Here is a 27924-nt window from a genome sequence, read left to right on the forward strand (position 1 = left end):
TAAAGCCCGGCTCTCAATGAGCGGACCCAGCGCGTGGCTGGGTTTTTATTTCTTTCCACACTTCTCCTCCGGCCGACCACCTTTTTTTTTTTTTAATGATTGCATTTCACTTGCTGCCCGTAACAAAGCCATCACCTCCGTAGTGACTCGGGGAGACGAGTTACAATTACAAATTACCACCACAATTAGTGCTAGTTCTTAGAGAAATTAGAAAGGGGAGCGGGAGGCCAGCGTGCGATTGATTGCTATTCATCCTGCTTTACGGTGACCTTGCTCTGGAGACGATGATATTCCTTCAGCCTGGAAACCAGATTAAAAAAAAAAATTAATTGTAAATTAACAGTAATAACACACATTTCCTTTCAATTAATTTAAGCAGAATGAGGGGGCGTGAAGAGCAGGCGTTTGTTAAGGCCTCTACAGTTTAATTATTTTTTTTTTTTCCACGAGATAATGTAATTAATTTATCGTAGAGGGGTGGGGGGACATGGCGGATCAGGGAGAACAAAGCAGTTAACAGGCAATGGAAAAATTAAGAGCCCATTATGTAAATGTGGCGTGTTTTACAGCCCTGGAGTTGGGGGGGTGGGTATTATGGTGGGGTCTGAGAAATAAGTAAAATGACGAGGCCGGCTGTGCTGGGGAAGGCTGTAATTAGGCAGGGCTGGTGCTGGAGGGGCTGGTGGCACCCCAGCGGCCGGTGGGGGCTCGGTGCACCCCGAGAGCCGGAGCTGGGAAGGGAAGGAACCCCGGGGGTGCTGGGGGCTTTCCCACCCCGCCTCGACCCCGCAGACCTCAGCGAGTTGATGTTGATGAAGCCGGTGGCATCGGCGGGCTCGTAGTCCCCTTGCACATTCATGCTGCGGAGAGAAAGGCACCGTCACTGGGATGGGGGGCACCGGGGGCGCCTGTGGATGCCTTTTGGGAAGGGGGAGGACACGGGTGACCCCAGAGCCAGCTGCTCCCCCAGGGCGGTGCCCGCTGCCACCCCTCATCAGCTGCGGGAGGGTGCGGGGGGCTCGGGCCAGGGTCCCTGCCACCCCCAGGAAGGGGCACATGGCCTCCAGAGCAGCAGGGCCACCCCGATGGCCATCCCCAGGCTCCCCAGGCCCTGCTAGAGACACGGCCCCAGATTTCCCTCCGTGGTCCCGCGTGTGCATCACCACCCTCCTCCCTGCATCCAGCAGGAATGCTCGCCCTGTCCCGGAGCCGTCCCCTGGGTATGGCTGTCCCATGCCAGGCAGGGACATTGCCCCAGGTCCCAGGCAGGGGACATTGCCCTGGGAAGGGGACATTGCCCCGGGACGGGCGGCGGTGCTGGAGGATGCCCCCGGCATAATGGGGTTTATGGCCACGGTGGCCGGTGCCTCGGTACGACGCCAAGCGCATCCCGCTCCCCAAAGGCGTCAGCCACCCACCGCATCCCAACTCTGATGGTTTCCTACATCCCCAAAACACACGGCTCATTTCCCAGAAACTGCAAACCTTAAAGGAGGAAGGGGGGGACATAAAGAAGAAAAAAAAAAAAAGAAAGAGTTTACAATGATTTTACCTCCCCTGACGGGCTACAGAAAAACCTCTGTGCTTTTATTTTTGCTCATTCGAGTGGTTCTGACCTGCTCTATAATTACGTTACTTTCTACCTACTGTGCAGAGGCATTTCCACACAGCTCTGCCTCTCACAGCTTTCTCTCGGGTTCCTGTGACGCCGTCACTCAAAGGCTTTCAAACCAGCGATGTAGAAATCAAAAAGAAAAGGAAAATGGTTGGAGACGCAGGGAGAATAAGTGCCCCTGCTTTTCTCTCCCTCTCTCTTTTTCCTCCGTCCCACCCCCCTCCATCCTCCTTTTTTTTCTTCCCTCTTTTTTTTTCTTTTTTTTGTTTTTAATACTTTATTCATTTAATCTCTCCAAGTGAGAGTGCGAAGCATAATGAAGGGTTGGGACAGATTATTAGGAGCTGTTGATATTGAGGGGGAGGAAAGGGGGGGAAAAAAGCCAGAGAAGAGAAAGAGAGAAGATAATTTGACATTTACTCCGACTGATCTAAACTCGTTCGGGTGTATTTATGGCTTATAAAGTGTTTAGAGAGATTGAAAGGGGTTGAGGGAGGGATGGGGGGGAGCAAGCGAGAGAGAGAGAAAACAACATGAAGAAAAAGGAAAAGCCGGAGGTAAAAAATAATATCGACTTGAAAACAGGGTTCGTGCTTCGGCCGGGCGCTTGGCTGGGGGGACGCTGTCCCTGATGTCACCAGGGATGGGATGGAGTGGGATAGGGGGTGGGATGAAGCGGGATGGGATGGGATGGAGTGGGATGGGATGCTTGCTGCCACCCCCCCTGCCCACGCTGAACCCCCCAAGCCACACTCACCTCACCAGCTCCTCGTTGTACAGCGACCGCGGGGACTCCCTGCCCAGGATGTAGACCTGGCCCTTGAAGACGGAGAGGCGCACGGTGCCCACCACCGCCTCCTGCGAGCGCCTGATGCACTGCCGCAGGAACTCGCACTCGGGGCTGTGCCAGAAGCCTGCAGGCAGAAGGCAGGGTCAGTGGGGGCACGGGGGAGGCCAGGGTGCTCCGGGACAGCCCAGGGTGCCCATACAGGGTGGACCCCCAGGCTAAGTCCCGCAAGGCAGACCCTAATCGTTTACAGGGGAAGGGATGTGTTCACGGGACTGGGAGAGATGCCAGGACACCCGGGTTCAGCTCTCAGTGATGGAGACCCCAGGTGTGTCCCTTCCCCTTCGTGGCCCTCGGGGTCCCAGCCAGGAGAGGAGGCTGGAACTGGACGTTGGAGAAGAGGCAGTGGGGCCATTCTCCTTCCAGCTCCGCAGGGTGGGGGTGAACGTGGAAATTAAAAGCTTTGTTAAGTTACTATGAAACCGCCACTCAAAAAATACCATCTTGGGAGGGTCAGGTGGAGACAGACAGATGGACACAGAACTGGGGGGGGAAGGAGTTGCTGTCCACCGAGGCCACCGCGGATGCACGGAGGGGCCGTGGCCCTGCCTGCTGCCCCCATGCCCCCTCCTGTCCCTAAGCGGGGTAATTAGCCGGGGAGCCCTCGGAGACCTGGAATAAAGCCTGGGAGATGGAGAAGGAGATAGAGGCAGAGAGAGAAAGAGCCCATTCACCGCCCTCCGGTCATCCCCAGGTTTTATCTCTCCCATCGCCCTCCTGCTCCGCTGGAACACCGGTGCCCTCTCACCTTTCCCTTCCCAGCTGGGCTCTGGGACCGAAGCCATTAAGGAAACAATTTCTTTTGTTGTTTGGCCTCACCGGTCCTGCTCGGGGCCGTATCCTGCAGCCTTGTCCCCGGGGTCTGCACAGCCCTTCCCCGAGGGATGGCATCAAAGCCCTGCAACCCCTCACCACCAAAACCACCTCCCTGAGCCAGACCCCCGCCTCGGCCACCCCACCGTGGCACAGCCGGGGGACTCGGGGACCCCTTCCCCACAATCAGCACTGCTACACCGACAGGGACCCCGGCTCCAGGCAAACACACCCCTCTTTTTTGTAACGACCCTCCAGGTACAACTCTTCAAACACTGGGACAGATGTAGGGCTGTTGCAGCCCCGTAAAAATAAACCCGAGACATGTTAAAATAATAACCAGCTACTTAAATCCCGACTCTGACAGCTCCAGGTGTGAGGAAGCATCTCCCCCTTCTCTCGCCCCCCACCGCAGACACATTCCCCACTGGAAGTGATCCCCCTTAATGACCTTCCCGCCTTGAAACCAGGATCCTGCCCTAATCACGGCACGGGCAGGGGGACAATGGCATTTCCGCACCTGGCCATACCTGCCGGGACTGAACTGGCTTCAAAGCCACGCTCCACAATGGGATCAATGGGGACGGGGGGAAGATAAACACTAATTCTCCTAAAATCAGGGACTAGTTGCAATAATGAGGTGTTAAAAGAAGGTGAGCTTGAAAGCCTGGCCTCCAGCATGGGGACTCACGGGTGCTGTTTGCACGCCATTGGGGTTATTCCTTGCCTAGGAAAATCTAGGAGCATGCTGAAAATCCCCAGGGATTCAGCATCTGGAGCCAGGGAAACAGCAGTCTCCACCTGGCAGAGGTGGGGAGGGAGAAGCAAAATCATGATTTCCCAAGTGACTCTTTAACCTGGTGGCTTCACAACAAGCGAGTGGTTAGAAATAAACAAACAGGTTTATGCTTAAACTAAAAAAAAAAAAAAAAAAAAAAAAATAAAGGCAGCCCAGGACAAAGTCTAATAAACATAGCCAGAGGCAGGAGCAGCATCAGAGAGTGAAGTAAGGCTCGAGGGGAAGGTAACCGAGAATTCTGCAGCCCCTGAAGCCCTTGCCCTGCCAGGGCCCTAAAATAGGGCTTAAGCAGCAAAGGGTAATGCCAAGGAAGGCGCAGGAGGGAACATCCTTGGAGAGGAAGGTGCCAAGGATGAGCACAGGCATCAGGAATTGCAGGAGAGAAGACAGCCTGACCCAGTCCCGCTGGATCTGCTGCTGCCCAAAACCCAAGCTCACAGAATCAGGTTGTTTCTAGGGCATCTTCCCATAGAAGATCCCATGGGAATCATCCCAGCCCTTGTGGTTAGAGAGAAACACCTGAAAAGTGATGGGAGGAGGAACTAGGAGGCTGAGAAATCAGAACATATGAAAAATAGAAGTGGTGTTTTTCCGGAGGGCAGGAAATCTCCCTGGTGTGGGGTCTCCAAGGATGCCAGCTCTGAACAGGGCAGGGGACAGAGGAAGAGCCAGGGCACGGGGACACACCGCTGTGCTCAGAGCCGTGCAGCAGCACCTGGCTGTGGGCAGCAGGGTTTTGAGCCTGCCTATGGCATTTTGGGCTAATTCTGCTTCCTTCAACTTAGCACCGGTGACCAAGTCAGGGTTGATCCACGGAGCAGACCCCGGGGCAGTGCTGATGTCCCCTCCCGGGGGTGCCATTCCCGGCCCCCCAGGCACAGCAGCATCATGGCCCACAGCAGGCTGTTCCCCGCAACACCTGGGGACAGAGCTGAGACCCCTTAAACTCAGCCCATGTGGACGGCTGGGCAGACCCCAGCTGGAGCTGCCCAGTGAGCCACAGGAGGAAGGGAAAAGGGCTTTACGGCTGTCCCTAACTATGCGTGTGGTGCCCCTTATGGCTCCCAGCCCACCCCAGCGGTGTGGAAGCCCCTCCGGCAGCCCCTGGCCAAGCCCCAACCCGCAGTGCCCCTGTGTGGGCTGCACACCGCATAGCACGGCCAGGACCCTCCCGTCCCCTCCCGCCAGGGACACAGCACCCTGAGAGCCCCCCCGCACCACGCACCCCTGCGCTTCCCCCTGCCAGGGCACGGGGAGAGGTCTCCGGCTTCAAACCCCACGGTGGGGACGGCCGTGCTGGGAACTGGTGTGTCCCACATCCCGGTGTGCTCAAGCCCTGTGGGGCGAGGGGAGACGGAGAGATGGAGGGGTCAGAGGGCAGAGACGGGGAAAGGCGGTGTGGGGGGGACAACGGGATGGTGAATCACAGCCTGTGAGACGTCCCAGTGTGTCGGATGGGACGAAGCGGCGGCGCAGGGCTGGGAGGGATGCCGGGAGCATCCCCCACCAGCAAGCCCTCGTGGAAGGCGGCATCCCCTCCCAAAGGCAGGCGTGGAGCCCCCTTGGCACGAAGACAGGCAGGGTGTGCGTCAGAGCTCAGCCCTTGGCATAAACAAACCCATCTTTTCCCTCCTTAGCAGCTCGAAACACACACCTGAATTTTACAACCCTGAGCGCATGGACCAGAGGGACCTGCAGTCTCCGGTAGCAATGAGGAGGAGGAGGAGGAAGGCTGGGAGGATGCTGTGGCAGCAGGGCCAGCCCGAAGGACTGTACGTACCATTGTACACCAGCTCGGAGAATTTCAAGGCAAGCCCCTGCTTGATTTTCCGTACTTCCCGGTCCATGGTGAAGGCCTCGATATCTAAATGCGCATGGTATAGGATCGTTCCTGCTGGGGTCTCATAGATACCTAGCCATTTTTCCAGGCAGGGGGAAAAGCAGAAAAAGAGAGAGAAACGAATGAGACCAAAACTGTCAGCAAATGACAAAAAATAATGACTTGGCTGACAGAAGGAGCTGTGGTCGAGCGCATTCAGTCCCAGCTTGCTGTAAAATGCATCTGTCATTATATTCATGCTGGGGCCGAGACAGTCCACTCCGCACCTTGCGGAGAAAATTTCTAGATTCCCCTCTTTGAAGAGGCACTCTGACGAGGCTAAATGACAGGGTTTGGGAACCGATCCCCCCACCGATCCGTACCCAACGGTCTGCGGCTGAAAACCTGTAATTAAAGGAACGACGCGGGGCACAGGCACGGGGAGCGGAGGGCCTGAAATACCCTCCTCTCCCCTCGGCTGGCAAGAAAGAGCCCCGCGCATCCGCTGCGAAGCAATGAGGCTACCTGGGGGCTGGGAGGGCAACCTCATTTGGGGCTGGGAGGCCCCCCCGGTCCCTTCCTGCCTGCCCCCACCATTACACGAGGCCTGGGGATGGAGGGATGCTTAATTATTTCGGCGACGGGAGCTAACGCTGCGGGTGAGCTGCTCCCTTTGTTCCAGCCGCTCGGGGCTTATTTTGCCGCATAACGTGTTTATTCGGTGTTTAAATACGCGGGCGGCCATGTGGTGCTCCGCTCCGGGTGGGATGCGAGTGGAAAGCCGGTGGGGGACCTGCTGAGCTACTCCGGCAGCGAACACGCGATGGGCACGGCTGTGACCTGCCCATGGCCAGGGCGGCTCCACCAGCACGTCCCTGTCCCCTGCCCGCCAACGGCTACGGTCCCCTCCCAACACTGGGCATCCATGCTATGGCACGGCCACGGGAATGGCAAAGGACACCCGCACGTTGGGTTTTGCTGGCACGCAAAGAAAGCCCATAGGAAACTGTCCCTGCCAAAGGGGATGTGTCCCCAGCCACCTCCAGCCCCAAGAGGGGTAAGGGAGCCCACAGGGCTGTCATGGGAGCTGAAACCAGCACTGAGGTCTGCCCACTCAGGGCCCTGGAGAGTGGCACAGGCTCAAGCACGACCTGTCCCGGGGTGACCACAGTCCCACAGACACAGCAGGAGCTCTTACCCACCACAGCAGCCCAAGCCACTTCCATCAAACCTCATCTCTACCAGGGTCCATGATCTCAGCATCCTACAGGCAGGGGATGGGTCTCCATCCCAAAGGAGAGCCACCCCCTTCTCCCAGGCCACGCCAGCGGTGTTGCAGCCTGGTCCCCGAGGGCAAGTCACGGGGTGCTCACCGAGCACCCATCCCCACGGGGCTGCTGAATTAACACCAAAACCCAGCCATCCCCACGGGCATGACAGTGGCACGGGGACACAGAGGGCTGCTGTATGCCCCCACCTGCCCCAACCATGAAGCTAAAACAATTAATAATACTTCTCCTTCCCCTTAGGAGGTGTTAAAGCCAATTTGGGCTGACTGAAGGTTTGAGTTCATGTCTTGACCCCCACCTCTTGCCCATTTGCCTGCACCCCTGCCTGTCCCGTTCAAGCTGATGCTAGAGGACCGGGGACCGGAGTGTGACAGCCAGGGTGGCGGGGAGGGGAGCTGACAGCCACGCTCCCAGCCTCGCCACCAAGGAGACAAGAGACACCTTCAAAGTGACACTCACAGCATCTCCAAGTGTCTATTTTCATCTCCCCGTGTTTACAGGAAAAAGACAGAGGTGTCAGCACTGCAGCCTGGCGAAGCTTCAATCACCCCGTAATTACTGCTGGGGAAGGGGGGGGACCGGAGCAGGGGGAGAACATGGAGGGGGCAGCCAAGGAGACAGCTGCCGCTGCTTAAAATTTTCTAATTTGTAACCTTGGCTGTCAGTTCACCTCCATCCAAGCAATTTTGCTGCGCTGAGTGCGGGCTGTCACTCCTGACGGCATCCACGGGATGGGACAGGACGCGGTGGCTTCCTGAGGGGAAGGGGAGGGCAATGCTGCCCATGGGAAGATGCTGCCCAAATTCCTACCGCTGATCCAGGGCTGAGACCGATGAACCTGGTATGGATTCATCACAGGGAAGGGCTTTTCCAGTTTCCTCTTCCATCTGCTCAGAGCATCGAGGGGAGTAAAAGGGAAAAGGAAGGAGGAAAAGCCCCAGCCGAAGGCAGCGCTCGGCTCTTTTGGCAGCGGCCGTCCCCTCCTTCCCGCTTCCTCCCCACTGATTTCATTTACTTCACTTAATTAGCCCCCCTTCGGAGTTAAAAAGATAATTCGATAATGAGGATGTGAGAAGGCGGGAGAGGCAGGGCCTGGCTCCTGCTTGCAGCCAAGAGCCCCCGGCCAAGCCGTGGCCCCCCCGGCCGGCTGCAGCGCCGCTCCCTGGCACCCCATAATTACCCACCCTCCTCCCACTAAAACAAATATGGCAAAATCAAGTTAATAGGGCTTAAAAAGGCTGGCATGGGCATGCTCAGCTTGCCCCTTGCCCATTAGGCCTTAACGAAGTTCAATTAGGAGCTTAGTAAAAATCAATGCAAATGAGTTTTCCTCTTCCCCAGCTCCCCGGGTCTGGGAGGTGAGGGAGAGGAGGCACCTGGCGGGACCTTCGCTGCCACCGTGGGAGATGCCACCTCCATGGCTCTGGAGGGCTCTGGCTGTGCTGCTGACTGCCTGTGCCTCAGTTTCCCCTGCAGAGTGTTGTCCCTGGGGAGAGGGGGTCCCTGTGCTGCCCCCAGGAACCTGCAGAGCCCCCAGCTGTCGGGGCCACCACACACCGCTGGGATTTAAGGGATCATCTCCCGCCTGCGAGCCTGGGTCCCGTCTCCTGCCCCATTCACCCTAATCCCATCTGGGGTCCAAAATGCTCCTGGCAGTGCAGTGGTGGGGCCACCCCGAGCTGCCCTGCACCCCGAAACCCTTGTGGGGGGCAGGTACCAGCAGCACCCTCCTGCTCCGGCCCCCTCCCATCCCGGCTCTCCATCTCTCATCTCTTGGCACAAATTTCTGGGAGGTTTCTATTAATTCTGTTAAGGGATTGCTCCTAAATCCCAAGGAGCAAAACTGGGGGCAGGATCCCACTCAAAGCAAGGGTGGAAAACCTGCCACCAAGGTCTTGTTCCCCCTGGGGTGCGCGCATCCCCCCCCCGGCCCCAGAAAGCCCGGTCCTCCCGCGTCTGCCGGCGCACAAACACGGCAGCGATCGCTTGGCAATGTCACGCCGGAGACAGACATGACAGTTAAATGGGGTTTAGAGAAATTATTAAATGCTGGAAGGGTCACTAGAGCGTGTCAGTGGCTCTTAAAAAAATAAAATAGATTTTGACAAATTACTCAGCATCCTGCATGCAAATGCGCGGGCTGGTGCCTGTGGTTTGGGGTTTTTTTCTTCCTTCTTTACGTTTTAATTTGATTATTCAAACTCAGATCAAATGATTTGGGGTTTTGGTTTTTCATCTTTTGTGGCTGACGCTCTTGCAAAGGGGCCGGTGCCCCACGGTGGGGAGGGAGACCATGGGCTGAGTCTTATCAAAATATTTGCTGATGCTGTGCACGAAGGGCAAGTTTTAAGAAAGGGAGTCTCTAATTAGGTATTAACGGGATTTAAAACAAAAGAGCGGGCACAAGGAGATGGGACGTGGTGATGAGCCCTCTCATTACTTAGTTCTGCTCGGGGCAGATCACTGCCTCCGGAGATTTCTTATGAAGCTGATCCTAATGGATGATCAATACCTAGAGTCACAGCCTCAAAAACATGTAGATAAATCAAAGAATTAGCTTTAAAAAAATCCTCAGTGACTTGCATCGGCCTCCTGCACTTTGTAGCTGCGTTATAGAGCTGTGCACCCCCTGGAACCTCCCGGAGCATCCTCCCTCATGAGCCCACAGCTTGGCATTTTTCCCACTGGGGACAAGTCTCAGTCGAGACTGGGGTCACCGGTGGCACTGGGACCCCAGGGCTGGAGTGAACAGTGGCTCTGGCAGCGAGCAGGCAGCTGCCTTCGTTAGAAGTGAGAATTCCCTGTCACAGGGAAACCTTGGTCAGAAGCTGATGGGAAGGGAGCAGCTGAGGGCTGCTGGTGTGACCTGAGCCAGAGCACCCCAGTGATGCTGAGCATCCACCATGCCCCCCAGCCAGGGTTTTCCCTTATTTTTGCTGGTTTTAGGGCAGGGATGACACTGCTAGCAGGTGGCCGCTCACCTCTGGACTTCATCCCCACAAAGCGGTTCTCCACGATGTCAATGCGCCCGACGCCGTGCTTGCCCCTGCGGAGGAGAAGGGAGGTTGCAGCAGCCTCAGCCCCACAGCAGGACATGGGCGGCCGTGAGAGGTGGGTCAGAGGGGTGGGCAATGGGGGACAAACCCCAAATGACAGCGTGGCCAGCCCCTAAGCAGCACTGGTGACCATCAGTAGTGACCCCCAGATAGGACAGGCGACAAGGAGATGGATTTTCTCTCCTTTTCTCCTTTTTGCTGTGCCACCAGCCTCTCCCCATCCTCGCTCGCCCCCCATCCTCGCTCGCCACTGGGGCCGGCAGCTCCACAGGCAGCTGTGGCACTTGGGCGACCACAAAATGAACTGTGGAAGGAGACAGGACACACCGCAGCTGTATTCCTGATGGCCGAAGTCATTTTAAAACCACTTAATGAACATTTAAAAAGCGAACTACATGGAAAATTCATTCCCATTCAGCACTGGGGGGAATAAAGGTGGAGGCACAAAGGAGGATGGCCAGGGACTGGGTGGCACTTGGCACAGGAGTGGGTGTCCCCGTGGGTGCTGCTGTATTTTCGGGCAAGACCCTGGGGATGGCTCTGCCCCAGCAACAGCAGAAACTGGGCATGGGGTGGCACAGGGCAGAAAACCCCAAAGGAGCTGCTGCCGCGGAGGCAGAGGGGACACAGGGTGGTGAACCCAGCAAGCATGTCCCCAAGCCCCAAAAAAGCCAACTCTCCACCCAAAAGGGACACTGAGCCCCCTCGGGCAAGCAGGGCAAGGCGATGCCCCCTGGGATGTGGGAGCTGGGGGTCCGGGGCTGAGCTGGGAGCAGGGCAAAGGGTGCCCCGGGGACAGGGGGTGCCCGGGGGCTGAGGCCCCCGCTGAGGGCAGGGCAGCCCCCACCCAACCGTGCGGCTGGGGCAGGTGGTAAACATGGAGGGTGTAAATAAGGCTTTTTAGCCCTCCTTGTGTGCGGGGAGCATAAACCCTGAATACTGTGCTCATGGACTCCGTGCCCAGCTCCGCTTGCTGGCATGTATGGAACAACTGGGACCACCCCATCCTCACGCTGCTGACCACCATCCCGGGGCTTCCACCCCGAGCATCCCGCTTCCAGCCCTCCCTGGGGACCCTGCCCTCGTCCCCACTGGCGGGGAGGTGGCAGTGGTGACAGGGGACAACGTGGCACTCACGCAATGTCGTTCAGGTACATGAAGAGCTCCAGGGCCGAGCAACGAGTGGCTCCGTCCCCGGCGTTCGTGACCTTCACGGGGACACCTGCGGAGGCGGGGAGGGAGGACGGGCAGGATCAGCCGATGCCAGGATCCCCCCGGAACATCACCCCGTGGGCGTTAAATAGATGTGACAGATATGAACTCTAAATAACTTCTTAAAAAGGCATATCCAAGCTGGTGCCGGGAGGAGGCGAGGGGAGGGGGACCCACCCCAGGAGACAAGTGAAATAAATAAATAAAAAAGGCCATAAAAACGTCCCATCATGTCTCCCCCCCCGGCTTTTCCCCTCTCCTCTCCTTCTCTCTTTTTTAGGGCCTGTGAAATTGCAACCAGGCCCTTAACTAATTGAATTTCACGCTCCGCAATTGTCTTACGGCGCAGCACCTTCTGTCCCACCAGCCCCTGCCGGGGGGGTGCTGACAAATGTGTCCATGTCCCCCCCCGCCTCCACCAGCCTGGGGGGGTCTGGGGGGACACCCCTACCCCACGGCACGGCTGCTCGCACACGCACGCACACGCACCCCGCGGCGGGGTGCTCCCCACCATGAATTAATTATTGCACCTTTTTTCTTTTTTTCTTTTTTCCCTTAATTTTTTTTTTTTTGGAAGGGCGCTGGGCAGGAGCAGGAGGAGGAGGAGGGGGGGGATGCTGAATAGAAAGAGGCATTTTTCTTTAGCGGTGTGAAATGAGCAATAAATGTATTAGGAAGCTGACAAGGGGGCTGCGGGGCCCACAAAGAAAAGCGGTGCGGAGTTGGAGGCTAATCCCCCCTCCATCTGCCCTCCTCATTACCATTTAACGCACTATCAGTTGCCAATCAGCCTCAATGCCTCCCTTTCTAGTCTTTATTACGGAGGCGCCCGCAAGAGCCCTGTCTAGTGATGGGGGCTGTCAGCTCCCCCCCACCACCTCCCCTAAACCCCCTATTTTCCAGGGGTTTATAAACTCAGTTGTAAATTGCTATTAAATGTAACTCGCGGCAATAATGAACCTTAAGCTGCTTCTCAGCGCGGGCCCCCCCCGCGCCCTCCCCTCGCCCCGGCTCTTTCTATTCGCATCCTCCGCCGGGGTATTGGCCAGGGTCCGCTCGGCGGAGAGCCGACGTTGTCGGGGCCGTTGTTGGCGAAAGCTGCTTAGCCTTTAAAATAGTTAATAATTAGATTAAAACTTCAAATAAATTAACTAGGGGCTGAATGGGCTGCCGGGGTGGGGGTGGGGGCTGGCTCCTTGCAGGGGAATCATGATAATGGAGCAGGGATGCTGGCAGCGGGGAGGGGGTCTCCCCCCAGCCTGGGCTGGGCTTGCTGCTGCTGCCAGGATGGATGGTGGCACGGGGATGCTCGTGGCTGGTGGAGGTGGGAGACGCTGCCCCATGTCCCCGCTTTGGGTGACAGCTGCGGGGCTGGGCCCTGCCGTGCGTCCCCTGGGATGGAATGGGGTATCCCTGTCTCCTTTGTGCCACGCTGATAGCACCGCTGGCCAAATCCCCCTGGAGCATCTCCCCAGCTGTGACACTGGCCAGGGCCACCTGTGTGTCCCCAGGGCCACCTGCGTGCCACCCTGCAGGAGAAGGACCCCATGCCTGCTGCACCTCAATGTCTGGGGCTTGGACCCCGCTCTGCTCTCAGGGGGGTCCCAGCGAGCCCCCCCAAGACACACCCAGACCCTTTCCACACCTCAAAGAGCCACAACATACTGCAAGCACCATCCTGAGCCCCGACTCCACAAGGAGGGAGTCACCACACCTGTGACCACCCCAGGAATGCTCCTGGCTACCGGTGGCCCCTGGTCCTGGCTGAGCAGGGTTCAGCTTCGAGGGGCAGAGACGTGAGGGGATGGCTGTGAGGAGTCGCTTACCCCGCTCAAACTCGATCTCCAGCACGTCGGGGGTGTCGGGAGAGGTGGCCGGATCGCGGGTCTTCGTGTAGAGCCCAGGGGGGGCCTGATTCTGTGGGAAGAGGGAGAGAAGAGGGAAAGTCAGCGGTGTTGGCATTGCCAACCCCACCAACAGCCCCGACCCTGGTGTGCATCCTTCATCCATCCCCAATGTGCATCCCTCATCCCCCCCCAATGTGCATCCCACATCCCTCATCCCCGATGTGCATCCCGCATCCCAAAGCACAGGGCCAGTACGGCGCAGCACCGGCGCTTCCCCAGGCCCCGGGAACAAAGGGGTTGGAGGAATCAGCCAATTTTTCCCCTCAACTTGAGCTCATCTTTTCCTCCGACGCCCCCACAGCTGGAGGCAGGATGGCTGCGGAGAAGCAAGTCAGGCAGGGAAAAGCAGGATGGTGGCAGCGAGCGGCCGCATGTCCCTGCGCCGCGGCCGGGCTTATTCGGTGCTGACCGAAAAAAGCTAATGAGGAGGCCTGACCCCAGCAGGTGCTCCAGGCGCACCGGCTCTTTCATGGTGTCCCCGGGGTTAATACACACGGGGGAAAATAGAGGAACAAAGCAAAAACCCATTTCAGAGCACATCAACCTTTATGTGTATTTTTTTTTCCTAGATTTATAGGAAAGAGGCATCTTATCTCCGTCAGAGCCGGGCCACCAGAGGCTCGGGTGCCGGCGACGAATTGCTGCAATTGAAGTGCATACCAGAAGAGGGAGGGTGGAAATATAATAATAAAAAAAAAAAGCTTTCCGTCCCAGAGAGCAAATGCTTTGAAATTTCGTGTTCCCCCTCGGCACTCATGCACGATGCAACTGCACACGCTGACCCCAAAACACTTGCGGACCAGTGTTTGCAAACTCCTGTCTCTAAACGGACCCCCCACCGAGCCGCAGCTCCAGGAGGCGGAAGGGAGGGAAACTGAGGCACGGGGTGGTGGAAAGGCAGGGCGAGCTGCAGAGCGGGGCTGGACCAACGCTATCCCTGGCCATCAGAGGGAACTTTGAAAAGGAACCTCCAGCTGAGGAGTCACAGCCACCTAAAACCCCTGTTCAAGCAGCTCAGGTGGAGTTTCTCCAAACTGAGCCTCTCCTGACAGTGTTTTACGCAGCGGTAGACTGGTATTTCCCCACAAGGCCCAGCTGGTGAGAGCTGGAGCTCTGGGCATCCTGCACCCAGGGCTCTGCCTGCAGCACATTCACAGCAGCCTGGACCCGCTTCCCCTGTGGCTCCTCTCCTTCTTAAAGCACGGCTCTTCTGCTCGCTTTTCCTCCCTCCTCCTCTCCAGCGAGGAAAAAAAGGACAAAGTAGAAAGCAAGTTATGGGAAAGAAAAGTGATTGCTTTAAAAAAAGATTTAAACTTTTTTAAGGGAAAATTAATTTCTCCACAAAAAAAGTTTTCATCTAAAATTTTTAAAGATGGGCAATATGCCTTTTAGTGAAAATTTCCTTTTTTTTTTTTTTTTTTTTAAATAAATAGCAAAGCCCAATCACTGCCAGCACCTGAGGGCAGCCCGCACGGCTGCGAGCATCCCTGCCACCCCAGCCGCAGCAGGGGGACCCCCTTTGCCTCACCCCAAACCCCGGGGGGCACACCCTGGCAGCAACCGCAGCCAAGTCCCGGGAATACAGACACAGCTACCCCAGCGCACGCTCCAGCGAAATCACCATCAGGCTCCTATTTTATCTCATTTTTGCCCCTTTCCCTTGTTTTAAACAAGAGGCACTGGCAGGCACACCTCCCCCGTGCCCCCCGTGCGCGCACACGCACAAATTACACGGGCTGCAGATTTCAATTTTACATCGTCTGGCCTTTCCTAGCCCTGATCACACTTATTAACTAGACAAACCTGTGAGAGATGATGAAAAACTTTGAGTTCAAAAGGAAAGATTGGGGGGTGGGAGGGGAAGAAATACCGGAAAGTATTAAAAACTCTTTACTAAACATTGAAAGTCAAAGTCAGGTAGTTTCCAATTTTCCAAGCCAACTATGAAAACCCCTATTAAATAAAATAACTAAATAGAAATAAAAGTGACATTTGGCTTGCATTCCATCATTACGGTGTGAGTCTGTCCTCTTTTTATTCTCTCTCCTAAAAGCACAGTTCAAATGACAAATAGTTTGTTGCAGTGTATCAATGCCTCCTATTTATCCTTCCCCGCAGGGGGGCTAGTCCTGCAATGTCATCTTTAAAGGGGAGAGAGGGGAAAAAAAAAAAAGGGGGGAAAAAAAAAAGGAAGAGTGTGTGGAAAGGGAGAGCAGGAGGGGGGAAGAAAGCAGCAAGAAAAACGGGGCAAAAAGAGAAGAAATTGGAAGCAAATGGTCCATGAAGTAAACCATGATGCAGAGCTATCGATGCCGCAAATGGTTTATTCATCCGGCTGATATTGTTGTGCCCGGGACTGAATGAACTCTTTCAGAGTGCCATATGAAGTTAAAGCAAGTAAATTTCTATCTTTCTCCACATTAGCTGCCTCATTGCCCTTCAATCGGGCCTCACAGAGGCAGAAAATAGCTCAACCATCTGCTTTCAAATCCCTGAGTTTGGCAGGTCCCGGGGGTTTGGGGAGGGGAGCCCGCTGTGCCTGGCACCCCGGATCCTGCCGCGGCCGCCCCGGTGTCCGGCGCTGCTTCCCGGGCTGGGGAAGGGGACAGCGGTGACACCGCGCTCCGGGAAGCCACCTCCCGGCGCTGGCGGAGGGAGAGGCGCCTGAGACGAGGATGCTCGGGGATGGGGTCAGGGCACTGGTCCCTGTTCCCTGCTAAACTGGCCCCATTTTCCGAGCTGGCTTTGCGAAGGAAGCTGGCTTGGCAGAGCTTTGGGCCGGGGATCATCCCCGAGGGGAGGTGGGTGCGGAGGGGTGGGTGTGGAGGGGTGCACCAGGAAGGGTGAGCGTCTGTCCCTTGCCACCTCTGGCCGGAGGCATGACAACCCATCCCTGTGCCAACCGCTTTCCCGGAGGAGGAGACCTTCCGAGGGCCTGGCTTTGCAAAGCCCGACCTGCAGACGCTCTTGTGGAGGGCACCGAAGAGGAGCGGGGTCCCCTCTCCACCTTCCTCTTCCTCATGCCCTGCCGGAGGCACGCGCCAGCCCAAGGCAGCGAGCCGGCTGCGGGCGCCAAGCTCCAGCCGGCTCCTCTCCCTCTCTGCCTGCCTCCCCCTCCTCTCCCCGGATTGTCTAATTAGCGCTGATGGATAGTTTAAGTAGACGCTCAACCCGCTGGAGCATGAAGAGCGCAGGCAGGGGCCAGCAGGCAGCCGGACCACGAGCACTACTGGGAGGTAGCCGGGGCTGGACCCACGCCTCCGGAGAGACATGCCACACTCACCAGCAGCAGCACCCACCACCACTGGACTCTTGGTCCATGGTCCCATGGGTGCCCTTAGAGTCTCCAAGCACCACCCCATGCAAGGGGAGGTTTCCCCCCGTTTCCCCCTGGATAGTGGGCATGGGAAAGGGAAGAGGGGTGGGTGACTGGCAGGCACGGGCAGGGGACCCAAGCTGCAGGGGCCAGCCTGGAACTCCGTCACCCGCCACCAGCCCCGCTCTCCCACCAGCACCTCATCTGTCTAATTGCTCCTTTATTGCTGCCCCGTGACATTGTCCCCTCCGGTGTCACCCTGAAACGGTCCCTTCCCCTATTCACGCCGGCGGCAATTAACGTGCCGGGAGAGGCGGGTGGCAGGGCCTCCCCGCCACAAACGGCCCGCCGTGAAATTTCCAATTAGGCTGCAAACACACGAGACGCCCTCAGCCCTGTGGTTGCCATGCTGGCCAGGCGGCCGTGATCGATTACCTTGGGGTTCTCCAGGATCCCGGCTTCGTAGCTGCGGCAGGCAGGGAAGGAGTGAAAAAGTCGCTGCAGCACCTGCAACTTGCAACCCCAAAACCCACCAGGATGACCCCCCCCACACTCCCACCATGCCATGAAGATGGGGGTAAATATGTGTTATGGATCTCTAGGGGCTTTCAGCAGGAACCCCTGCAAAGAGCACCTTGGCTTGGGAGAGCCCGGGGGATGGGTGCTGCCACGCGGGACATGGACAACTGTGAAGAAAGGGATGCTGGAGGTTTTGGGACCACCCGTGGACAGCACATGGTGGGGCAGCCAGGGACTCTGGAGGTGCGAAGGGCTGTCCTGGCCACGCAGGACGGGAGGATCAGGGCCCCAGGCTCTGGATCATCAACCCACGGGACCTCCCTGCCCACCCAGCCTCTCACCTGATGTGCATGAGGTTTTCATCCATGCTCCAGGGCGTCTGGGGCGTCACAGGCACTGGGATCCCGTGTTTCTGGCGAGAGAAGGGGAGTGGGGCTGAGCCAGCCCGCAGGGACAGCCAGCCCTCACCAGCACCAGCTCCTGCCGGGATCAGCCCTGACCACACAAAGGCCACCAGTAAGGCAGCACGGAGCGAGGCGAATACGTGTGTCCCTGACCCTGGGCAATATCAGCTTTCACCACGAGGGCCACCTCGATGGGGACATCAAAGACACGGTGCGACTGGGAGGAGAACGGCCACCCCAGCCCCACCATGAGCAGAGACAAAGCCTCAGAGCCCCCCATGAACCCAAGGTGGTGTCGGCATGGACGCTGTGTGCTTTTTCTAGGTGCAGGGCAGTGCATTCCCCTGGCTGAGCTCCTCATCAAGGGGAGGTGACATGGGGAAAGGAGTCCCCAGAATCACAGGATGTGCTCCAACCTAAACAGGATGGATGTTTTACCGTAAGGGGAGAGCACACGTGTCCCCACATCCTCGTGCAAACACGTGGCGATGCAGACGCATGGCACACAGGTGGTGGTCACTCTCCTGAGCACAGACACCCTGACCACACCATGCCTGGGGACGCATGGCCCCGCTCCGGCTGCCTCCCTGGCGCTGCGCACAACGCGAAGCCCAGCTCCCTAACAAGGTCACCGGCGCGCTCAATTATCCGCTGACATTTCAATGGGGGAAATTGCCTGTGAAGACGAGGTGAATACGTGGGGGAATTAGCGGGAGAGGCGACGGTGGCGAGCTAACAACCGGAGCCAGTGGGGACGTCGCCCACCCTGCCGGCATGCTGAGCCACGATGTCCCGGCTGTGGGATGGACACGGCGATGGCCGAGGATGGAGGTGGCAGCTCTGGGTTCCCACCGTGCCTTGGCGTATCCACATGGCCCATACATCGCCAGACAGTGCCATTTCAGTCAAGGGCTCGGCCAGCAACAGAGGAGCAGGGGCTGAGCAGAGGCTCCTTGTTTGCCAGGAAGCGGGAAAGAAAATGCTTGTGGTTGTTAAATCACAGTCCTCAACCCATCACCTGAGATGGAAGCAAGGTCCTGAGATACCTCCTACGGCTGCAGAGGGACTAACTCAGCCCCACTCTGGGGGGGATGTTGCCCTAAGCTCATGGGTCCTGGTTTGCTGATCCCACACCATAATTCCAGTGTGGTACCCACTGGGACCCCTGTCCCAGGCTTTGGAGGTGGGTGCTGGGCAGCCTTCGCCTCCTTCTCTCCTGCCTGCAGACCTTGCCCATGGGGGAGAGCAGGCAGGGCTCGTCAATGCTTCACGTGGGCTTCAAAACACAGGCTTGGGCCTGCTGGGAGGGCAAAACACTGCCTGCTGGTGGCAAGGGCTGGGAATCGCCTGGCTTCTCCAGGAAAGAACGAGGTGCCGCCTCTCCCTGTTCCGTCCCTTAGAAGGATGGAGCTGCAGGTGCCTCCCAACCCCCCAGAGCTCCCCCAGTTGTTGCTGGGGGAGACCGAGGGCTGGGGACAGACCTCAGCCCCGCTCGGGGTCAGACCAAGCTCCCATCAGCACCTGCCCCCTCGTCCTCATCCCAGCGACCTTGTGAATGTTGGCAGAGGACATTTCACCTTATTTAATTAAAGCCAAGCAATTAACACTGAGGGCTGTTTACACCGAGGGGCCACACTCAGCCACACGGGGCTGGGTCTCCCCATGCCATCGGTCACACCCGTCTCGCCTGGGATGTACAAACGCATCTTCCAGACCCAACTACCCACCGATGGCCATCCACGACCCCCACTTGATTTCCTTTTCCAGGCAGCTCTCTGCCCTCTGCCTCCTCCTGGCAGACAGGGAAGCCCGTGCTCCCCAGCCCATCCTTGCCCCACACCGATTTTCCATGTTATTGCTTCGAAGGGGATCCTCCAAGCCCAGACCCATGGACCAACGTCCACTGAGCCCAGGCAGCCTTGGCTGGGGTGAAACATGCCGTGACTGAGGAGGGATCTCGTTTTCAGGGCACAGCCACAACGAGCTCCGTCCCACCTGTCTCTGCCCACTACGATGGCTCGTCCTGGAGCAGCATCCAGGAGAGCTCCACCTTGGTTTTTAAGGTCTTCCAGCCTCTGCTGGTTGCAGGGATGAAGCGGCTGCCAGAGCAAGGCAGGCTCCAGCCCCCCGGGCCGCAAATCTATGGCAAGAGCTGTGCCACGGTGGCATGGGTCCCTGCTTTCCCCGGCAGCGACTGACCCCCAGACATTTACTGGATGATCTTTAAGGTCCCTTCTAACCTGAACCATTCTAGGATTCTATGATCGTCGCGTTATAACCCCCCAAGTGCAGAGGCGAGTGCATCCAGGTGCTGAAAAGACCTGGCCACGCATCTCCCTCTCCCAAGCATGAGAAAGAAGGGACACCTCCCCCCTCTTGTTTTTTTTAAATGCCGAACATAACCAGAGACCGAGAGGCACTACAAACCCTCGACCCCAACCTTTTCTCTTTGAACGGGGCCCCAACCCATTTCATTTCCCTTTCCCCCCCTTCCAAACAAAAAAAAAAACCAAACACAACCCCAAACAAAACCCCCAAACCCAAAACACATGTTCCATTTTCCATATAATAAAACCGCAGCGCTCTTAATAACTCCCCTATTTGACAATTTGTTTGGCAACATATGGAAAGCTCTCGTAAACTCGCCCCTTCATAATACAATGGCAGATGGCAAACACAATCCTCAACACGCCGCTCTCAGCGGCCCTAATGGGCTCAGAGGGCTCCTCGCCCCGCGCCGCATCCCTCCGGCTCTGCACCTCGCCTTCCCAGAGATTACCCAGGCAGCCTCGATGGCAGCTATTTAAAAACTGAAGCAATTTTCTGGTTTATGCACAGAGCTGCCTTTTCCCTTTTGATTGATTGAGCCGAGTTGTCAAGCATTTCCATGAAGTCGCTAAAAAAGAAAGGTACCCTGGTGGGCACATAAAAACCTGATGCAAAACTTCTAATATGTTTTATTGCAACTTGTACTTCAAAAAGGAAGGGACAACAAAGGCAAACGTATTTGCTTTGTCTGTTAACGCAAGTCAGGGAGCTGGGACCCGTTTCCTTGGAAAGCAGGTTACCATTAATAGCCAGGTAATTATGGGGCTTTTAGAAAGGAAGGAGAAAAAAAAAGGGGGGGGGGGCGGGGGAGGGCAGAAAAGCTGACCAGAAGTTTCCAGCGTGGTGCTGCAGGGGGGCTGTGCAGGGCGTGCTGCTGTTGCCCACCAAGCCACGGTGGGCATCCCGTGACCGTCCCCAGCATCCCGCCACCGCTCTCAGCATCCCATGCCCACCCTGAGCATCCCTACCTTGGCGTAGTCCATCAGCTCGCGGCGCCCAGGGAAGCGCTGGTAGAACTCGGGCAGCCTCCATGGTGCGACAATCTGGCAGGAGGGCAGGAGCATGAGAGGAGAAGCCCCCGGCCCCCTTGCAGCCCCCGGGCCCCCTTTTCCCCTCAGCACCCCCCTGGGCTCCCAGCAGGAGAGGGCTCCCGGCATCCCTAGGGATCTGTGACCCATGGGGTGTTGGTCCCCCAGGCGAAATTTAATCTCCCTGCAGAGGGTGGAGTAACCCAAACCCCTGATCCTAAACAAGGCGCTGGATGCAGCATCGATTATCCAGCAGCTGCCTTGGTACAGTTTTCTCCACGGCCTCGCGGTGTTTGGGGTAAAATAGGTCAATTAAAGATCATTACAGCCCCCTCAAATGCCAAAACGTCGCTTCGTGCAGCTGGCAGCTTGTTAAAGCAAAGCACGGCCGTTCGCGTCGGTGTTAAAACAAAATTCCCCACCAGCTGGGGAGGGAACCAGGAGCCTGGCGGTGGGGACTCAGGGGAGAATTTTGGGTGCCTTACCTTGATATTAGGACACAGGGCGTAGCAGGTGAGTTCGAACCGAACCTGGTCGTTGCCCTGAAACACAGACAGGAGATGCTGAGGGCTGCCCCGCGCCGGGGCAGGTGAGGATGTGCTGTTTCCCTGCCTGTGGCTGCTGTCCCTGTGCAAGGACGGGATCAAAATCCCTCAGCCGGGAGCTAGAGGGGTCACGTCTCGCCATCTCAGCTCTGACCAACACACGGGACAAGTCGCTTCGTGGGAAAAGCCTCCCAGCCCGTGGCTCGGGAGACCCTCAGCTGCACGGGGCATTTGCAAATCCCTGCGAGAGCCAGGAGGGATGTCCGGATGACACTATGAGGGACTCGTAGACCCAGGCTCTCTGTGCAAGAGGGGGATCGTACCTATTCTCCCAGAAATGACACTGCAATGGGATTGCTGGCTATTTTCACTGGAAAAGCAAGGCCTGAGGCTAAGGAACCATTTATCTCCTCTGTTGCCCCAGCGCAGTGGGAGGGGGTAATGGATGCCAGGACCTGAGCCAGATCTGTTCCATGGGGTCACTCCTGGTCCCTCTCCGTGGCTATTTTGAACCCAAACCCACCTTTCCTGGTGCTTCTGAGAGAATTGGACACCAAGAGATCAAAGCCCCAATGCGGCTCATCCAGCTGACTCCGAGGGAACCTGGCTCACCCCAAAGTCACCCAAGAGCCGTGCTCTCCCCTGGGCCGGTGCTCCTGAAAGCAGAACTAGTGGAAACCCAGATTTGGGTATTTTTTCCCCCTGCAGGCATCAGAGGATACATGGAGGGAGAGGGTGAGGGGGGAGGAAGACCACAGTGTCCAGGAGGATTCAGGAGCTCATAATTAAATAGTTGAACCTCCCTTTATCTTAATTGGCCCGTGCTGATGAGATACTACTAATGAGGCCAGGTAGTCAGGAGGGGGTGAGGTGTGAGCCTGGGACTTATTAGCACTTCCCAGGGAATAGCACTCACCAAAGCCTATTTTCCACCAGCACCAAGGGGCGTAAGGACCCCCCCTCCCCTGCTCTTGGCCCCGGCCTGGAGGATACATTTACAGCTGGGCTCGGAAATCCCTGAGGACTATTACACGCAGGCGAGAACATCCACCAAAGCACTCATTTCCCTTACAGGCCCAAAACAAGTCCATCTGCTCCGGCAGCGGAGACACCGCAGATGGCCCGCATTTAAGACGTCGCAGCCGGGGACCGGGGACTGGCGCAGCCGGGTCGAGTTACCCGCGGTCCGACCCTGCCTGCGCCCGTGGCTTAATGGCCTGGGGAGCAGCCGAGGGTGCCCCCGTGAGCGGGAGGGATGCTGGTGGTACCCAGCAGCAGAGGGTACATCATCGCATTGGGGGTGCATTGCGCCAGGGCACCCTTGAGCATGGGCTTTCAGGAGAGACCGGGGGAGATGGACGGGGGGAACCCATGGCAGCAGGAGCAAGAGTTATTTCAGCCATGAAACCTCCCAGCCCCACAGCTGCCCCTCTGCCTGTCTCCCCAGTGCCAGCATGCCCCTTGGCTGTCCCCTGGCTACATCCAACACCCCCCTTCTGGCAGGGTCCTCCGCCATAGTTAGGGACCCCCAAACCCATCCCCTTGCACTCAGACCCCTCCAGGTGGGCACCTCGCCTTTGCCCCTGCCTCAATCCAGGCGCAATCTATGCTTCAGGTCCTTGTGGGATGGGGACGAGGAGGCACCCGGCAGGTCCCAGGTGCATGCACAGCACCCAAGGACCACTGATGACAGTGTCACCCTGCCCTGGGTGTCCCCGCACCGGGCTGGGCAGCGTGCAGCCAGGGGCTGGAAGTGGCAGGGGGTGACCCACGGTCACATCAGGCAGGTCCCACGCTCCCAGCCGAGGATTCCCCCTCTCTGGGCAGCGGCTGGCCCCGGGCATCCTTTCCATGGTCTCTGGCTGCCTCTAGCGGCAAAGTGCCCTCCCTGCGGCCGGCGGCGACAGCCGGGGATGGGGACAGGGACCGGGGCGGTGACACCCTCCCCGGGGTGCCCCGAAACGCCCCGGGTGGCGCTGGCGCAGCCCCAGCCGGGTCCTGGCCCGGGCAGCGCCTGTCTGCGGCAGCTTTTAGAAAGCTGGTAACAAAAGTGGGGGTTCGGCGGTGACTCGAGCCTTCCCGACAGCCAGAGGGAACCGAAATTGGGCACAGAAATCCCAGAAGCAAGAAGGAAGTGTCGAAACAACAGCCGGGCTTCGCACAGCCCCCCCGGGGCACCCACAAAACACCCTGTGCACCCCCCCGGCACCCACAGCCTGGCCAATGGACAGACTGAGTCGCCCCCCCAAAGCACCCTGTGCCAGTATCCCCCTCGTGCCCCCCTCCTCCCTCACCTTGCCAGTGGCCCCGTGGGCGACATACTGGGCTCCCTCCCTCTGGGCGATCTCCACCAGCTTGCGGGCGATGCAGGGCCGTGCCAGTGCCGTGCCCAGCAGGTACCGGTCCTCGTAGAGAGCGTTGGCCTGCACTGCCAGCCAGATGAACTCCTCCACGAACTCCCTGCTGATGTCCTCGATGTAAACCTGTCGGGATGGAGGGAGACCTGCGATGGGAGCGTGGCTGGGGGGAATTCCAGTCCTCTGCATCTTTCGGGATGGTGTAGCAAAGGGTCTCTTTGCCTCCCATTTCCTAGACGCTGCTAAAAAGCTTTAGTTCAAAACCTCTGGAAAAGGGATTCCTCACTGGCACTTTGTCACACCTGTGGTGGCCCCAGCCATGGGGTGTGCGAGACCCCAGGGCTCAGCCCCACAGCGGGGGGAGCTCAGAGCCCCCTGGGCACCATGAGGGAGGGACACTGTTACCTTCTTGGCCCCCAGAGCCAGCGCTTTCTTTTGTGCTGCCTCAAAATCTTCTTTCTGCCCGATGTTGGCCTGGAAGGATGGAAAAAGAAAACCAAAATGGGTTTGAATGGTGACCACAAAACCCAGCACAAGACCTCAGCATGGGGCATCGTGCAAGGCAGGGCACGGCCCATGCTAGCTGGGCTTGAGGCCACCCAGGATGGACAGGAGGGGGTTCCCCCCCCCCCAGGATGGCATATCTTGGGGACATACTTCCCCCTGCCAAGCCCCATGGCTCTGCCCAATGTGCTGCCCTCATTAGCGGAGGGTCATTTGCTGGCAGGGACAGGCTGCGCCGCAGAGGGCTGACAAAGCAGCACCCGGGCTGGGCGATGGTTAACCAGCGAGAGCAGGGTCACCACCATGGCCACGTACAGGCCAGGCCCCTTGTCACCTGCCCCACGTCCCCAGACCCATAGCACAGCACCCCCTCCACCCCCAGCCCCCGGGGATGGGGTGCACGTGGGGCTCACCAGGTAAGCGACGACATGGTAGCCCTGCTCCTTCAGCCACACCAGGATGCAGGAGGTGTCGAGGCCCCCGCTGTAAGCAAGGACCACTGTGCCCTTGGGCTGAGCCATGGCCCTAGCAAAGCAAAGGAAAAAAGGGTTCATGATAGCCCCAACCCCTGCCCCAAACATCAGCCTGCTCCATCTCAGCACAGGGATGCTGCAGCCACCAGCCATGACACCCTCCCTGGTGTCCCTGAACTGGCCACGGGGCCATCGTGGTCCCGCAGGGTGCTGAGGGCAGCGAGGGGCGAGGGCTCTCCCACGATGGGATATTCTGGGCAAAACAAACATTATCCAGGGGACAAACAACCAGGCAGCTAAAGCAAAGCCCGCAGCAAACTAAACACCCGGGGCTGGCAGCGGCTTGGGTAGGTGGGGGAGCACGTGGGTAGATGGAGCTGCCGGTGCTGGGACAAGCTCTCTGATTAAAACACGGACCCCCCAGGACTGCTTTTGCTCACGGACAACAAAAGCTGCTGCCGTCGGGTGCTGGTGGTCCCATGGGACCAGGGTCAGGGGCAGCACATTGCACCCAGGTCTGGCTGAGAGCCCTCCTCTGCCGTGCCAGGCTGGGGGCAGCGGGGAGCGCGGGAAGGGATTCATCATGGCATCAGGAGAGATCAGCTGGACCAACAGCCCTCCTAGGCTGGGAGGAGGAGGAGGGAAGAGCTGGGGGTAGGAGAAAAAGCCATGGCGTTGTGGCCACATCCAGGCTGTGGCTCCCAGCCAGCGAGGGCACGCTGCCGGCTGGGGCACCCAGCGGCAGCCGGGTGATGGAGGAGACCAGGGCAGCCATGGAGACTGCTTTGCCCTTACCTTTGCTCCACGCGGCTCTTGCTCTGGCAACCCCAGCACAGCCTATCCCACGCTCTGCAAGCACCCTGCAACACCGGGGAGATGGAGCTCAGACACAGGCACCCGGCCGCTGCAGAGATGCAGCCCGACGCCTTGCTCAGGCATGACCCGGCACGTTGGGGCCCTGTGCCAGCGCCGGCTGGAGGAGCCGTGGTGGCAGACGGGCACAGCCGCCCACTGGCTCAGCAGCGAGCACCCACCGGCACCGTGGGTGCGTGATAGCTGCAGGGCTGGGGCGCTCGGCAGCATCCCCCACAGCCTGGACCCACAGCTAATTAACGTTTAATGGACTTTTGTCCTAATTATGCTGTCGCATGTTTCTTACCAGCCTGAAACACCTATGTGGAGATTTAGTGCCCCTCACCCTTCAGCTGAGGAGATGGAGGACTCCAGCCAGCGACAGGAGATGGTGAAGGAGGCAGCAGCCCGGAGCTCAGGGGGAGGGACGGGGGGTCCCGCTGTGGAAAGGGACTCGGGGCTGTCCCCATGGTCCCCGGCTGGCCTGTGAATCCCAGGGCCCCAGGAAGAGGTGATGCCAGCTGACCCTTGGCCGGGGAAGGCGGGCGGCAGAGCCGGCCAAATCCCGTCCTGAGCAGCTTTCATGCTGCTGCTGCTGCTACCAAGTCAGCAAAATCCTGCTCCTGCTTGTGCAAGACGGGGAGGGTGCTGTGCCCAGCTCCCCAAGGCTGGCCCACCCAGCACCTTCTGCAGCGGGATGCAGTTACACTGGGGTGTACCCCAGCACCCCGCTCCTGCCAGTGCAGTGTGGGGCCAGTGTCCCACGGGACACAGCTTGGAGCCAGCCCAGGTCTCTGGCAGCGCTGTAACTGCAATTTGGCTCCCTGAGCCTGCCAGCGCCCGTTGGGCTTGTGCAACCGGCATTTCCCTGTCCTTGGGGCGCTGTGGGTGTGCCGAGCTGGGCCCCTGCCTGGGGAGGCCCAGACATTCCCTTCCTCACCAGGGCATTTACAGGAAGGCACTCGCGCTTCCCGAAAGGGCCCAGCCAAAGCATGACACTGCACCCGCAGCTCCTTGCTGGGCAAATGCCCTCCTTTACCCCCACAACCCATCCCTGCTGTGGCTACCAGCATTGCCATGGTGGCTGCCAGCCTGACAAAGCACCTCTGAGACTGGGCACGCTCGTTTCACAAGTGGCCCAGCAGGGGGTTAGAGGAAGCGCCTCCAATTTTTGCCTGCCCGGACATGTTACACCGCCCAGGTGATGCCCAAGGGACCTGGGGCACCTTGCCCTGGGGACACGTCCTACATCCAGGGAACATTGCAGGGCCACCAGTGTTCCCAGCTACGGAAATAAGGCTCGTGCCAAGCCCGCCTGCCCAGGAAGTGAGAGCCTGAAGTTTTGGCGTTGGGTAGTAATAAATCAGAGCAAACAAAGCTCAGGGAAGGGGAACGCAGCGGGACTTTCTCAACCCTGATTATTATTCTGTAGCAATTTCCGCGTGACTTGGGGCAGAGTTCGACTCTGGCTGCTCTGTTCCGCAGGAACTCTGTGCTTTTGTTTTTAAAACTAAGAAAAAACAATAATATATATATATATATAAAAGGGGAGGGGAATAAAAAGCCTGAAACTTTGGTAAGGAGAGAAATTGCCTTGGCCAGCCGGGCTGGAAGAGCAGCCTCTGCTCCGGTGAGTGCTGCCTGCGGGTTGGGATGGGTCAGGCAGCGCGAGCAGGGGCTCCCCAGGGGTTCCTACAGCTGAGGCGTGCAGGGATGCGCTCGCTGGTGCTGGGGTTTGCCTCAGCATCATTCCTCCACCTGGTGGGCGTCCCATCCTGCCCCCCCAGCATCCTCAGAGCAGAGCAGGGAGGGTGCAAGGTGGTGCCGGCTGAGGTCCCAGCTCCCCTCCCTGGGGGTGGCCAAGCCTAGGACCCCTGTCAGTGAGATGGGACTCATTGCAGCCCCCTGCCCCTTCCAAAACCGAGCTAGGTGGGGCTTGACTGCAGCCTGCTCGGACCCCCCCTTGCCCTGCTCCTGCAGGGACCAGCGAGCCCTTCTCCAGCACCCAAGGGTACGTGAGACCTGTGGGTGGGTGGAGAGGGGACATGGGCCAGGTCCCCAAGGCAAAGAGCCCCCTTTCCCCTTGCCCCCACCCCCATGCTGTGTCCGCACTCACCCACTCCCCGGGGCCTGGCTGCCCTCGGCGCTTCTGTTCAGTGCCTGGAGCACCCTCCTCTTCTTCCTCCTCCCTTACAGCCGGGTGTGGGCAGGCGGAGCTGCCGCAGGCCTGTCCCCTCCGTA

At 58.3% G+C, this 27924-nt stretch overlaps 1 protein-coding gene across 1 annotated transcript; it reads right to left on the reverse strand.

The window, feature by feature from the left end:
- Positions 1-27924, reverse strand: ASS1 (argininosuccinate synthase 1). Its single transcript, XM_063353266.1, has 16 exons — positions 27800-27924; positions 25627-25691; positions 24772-24883; positions 24260-24328; positions 23792-23980; positions 21438-21494; positions 20893-20967; positions 17534-17604; positions 17109-17139; positions 13277-13367; positions 11376-11460; positions 10164-10228; positions 5855-5986; positions 2373-2529; positions 795-860; positions 1-300 (listed from the first exon to the last, which is right to left on the reverse strand). Exons 3-16 carry the CDS (start codon positions 24877-24879, stop codon positions 246-248), a joined length of 1251 nt encoding a protein of 416 aa, XP_063209336.1. The 5' UTR covers positions 24880-24883; positions 25627-25691; positions 27800-27924; the 3' UTR covers positions 1-245.

The sequence above is a fragment of the Chroicocephalus ridibundus genome, chromosome 15 (assembly GCF_963924245.1).
Source record: "Chroicocephalus ridibundus chromosome 15, bChrRid1.1, whole genome shotgun sequence".
Lineage (NCBI taxonomy): Eukaryota > Metazoa > Chordata > Aves > Charadriiformes > Laridae > Chroicocephalus > Chroicocephalus ridibundus.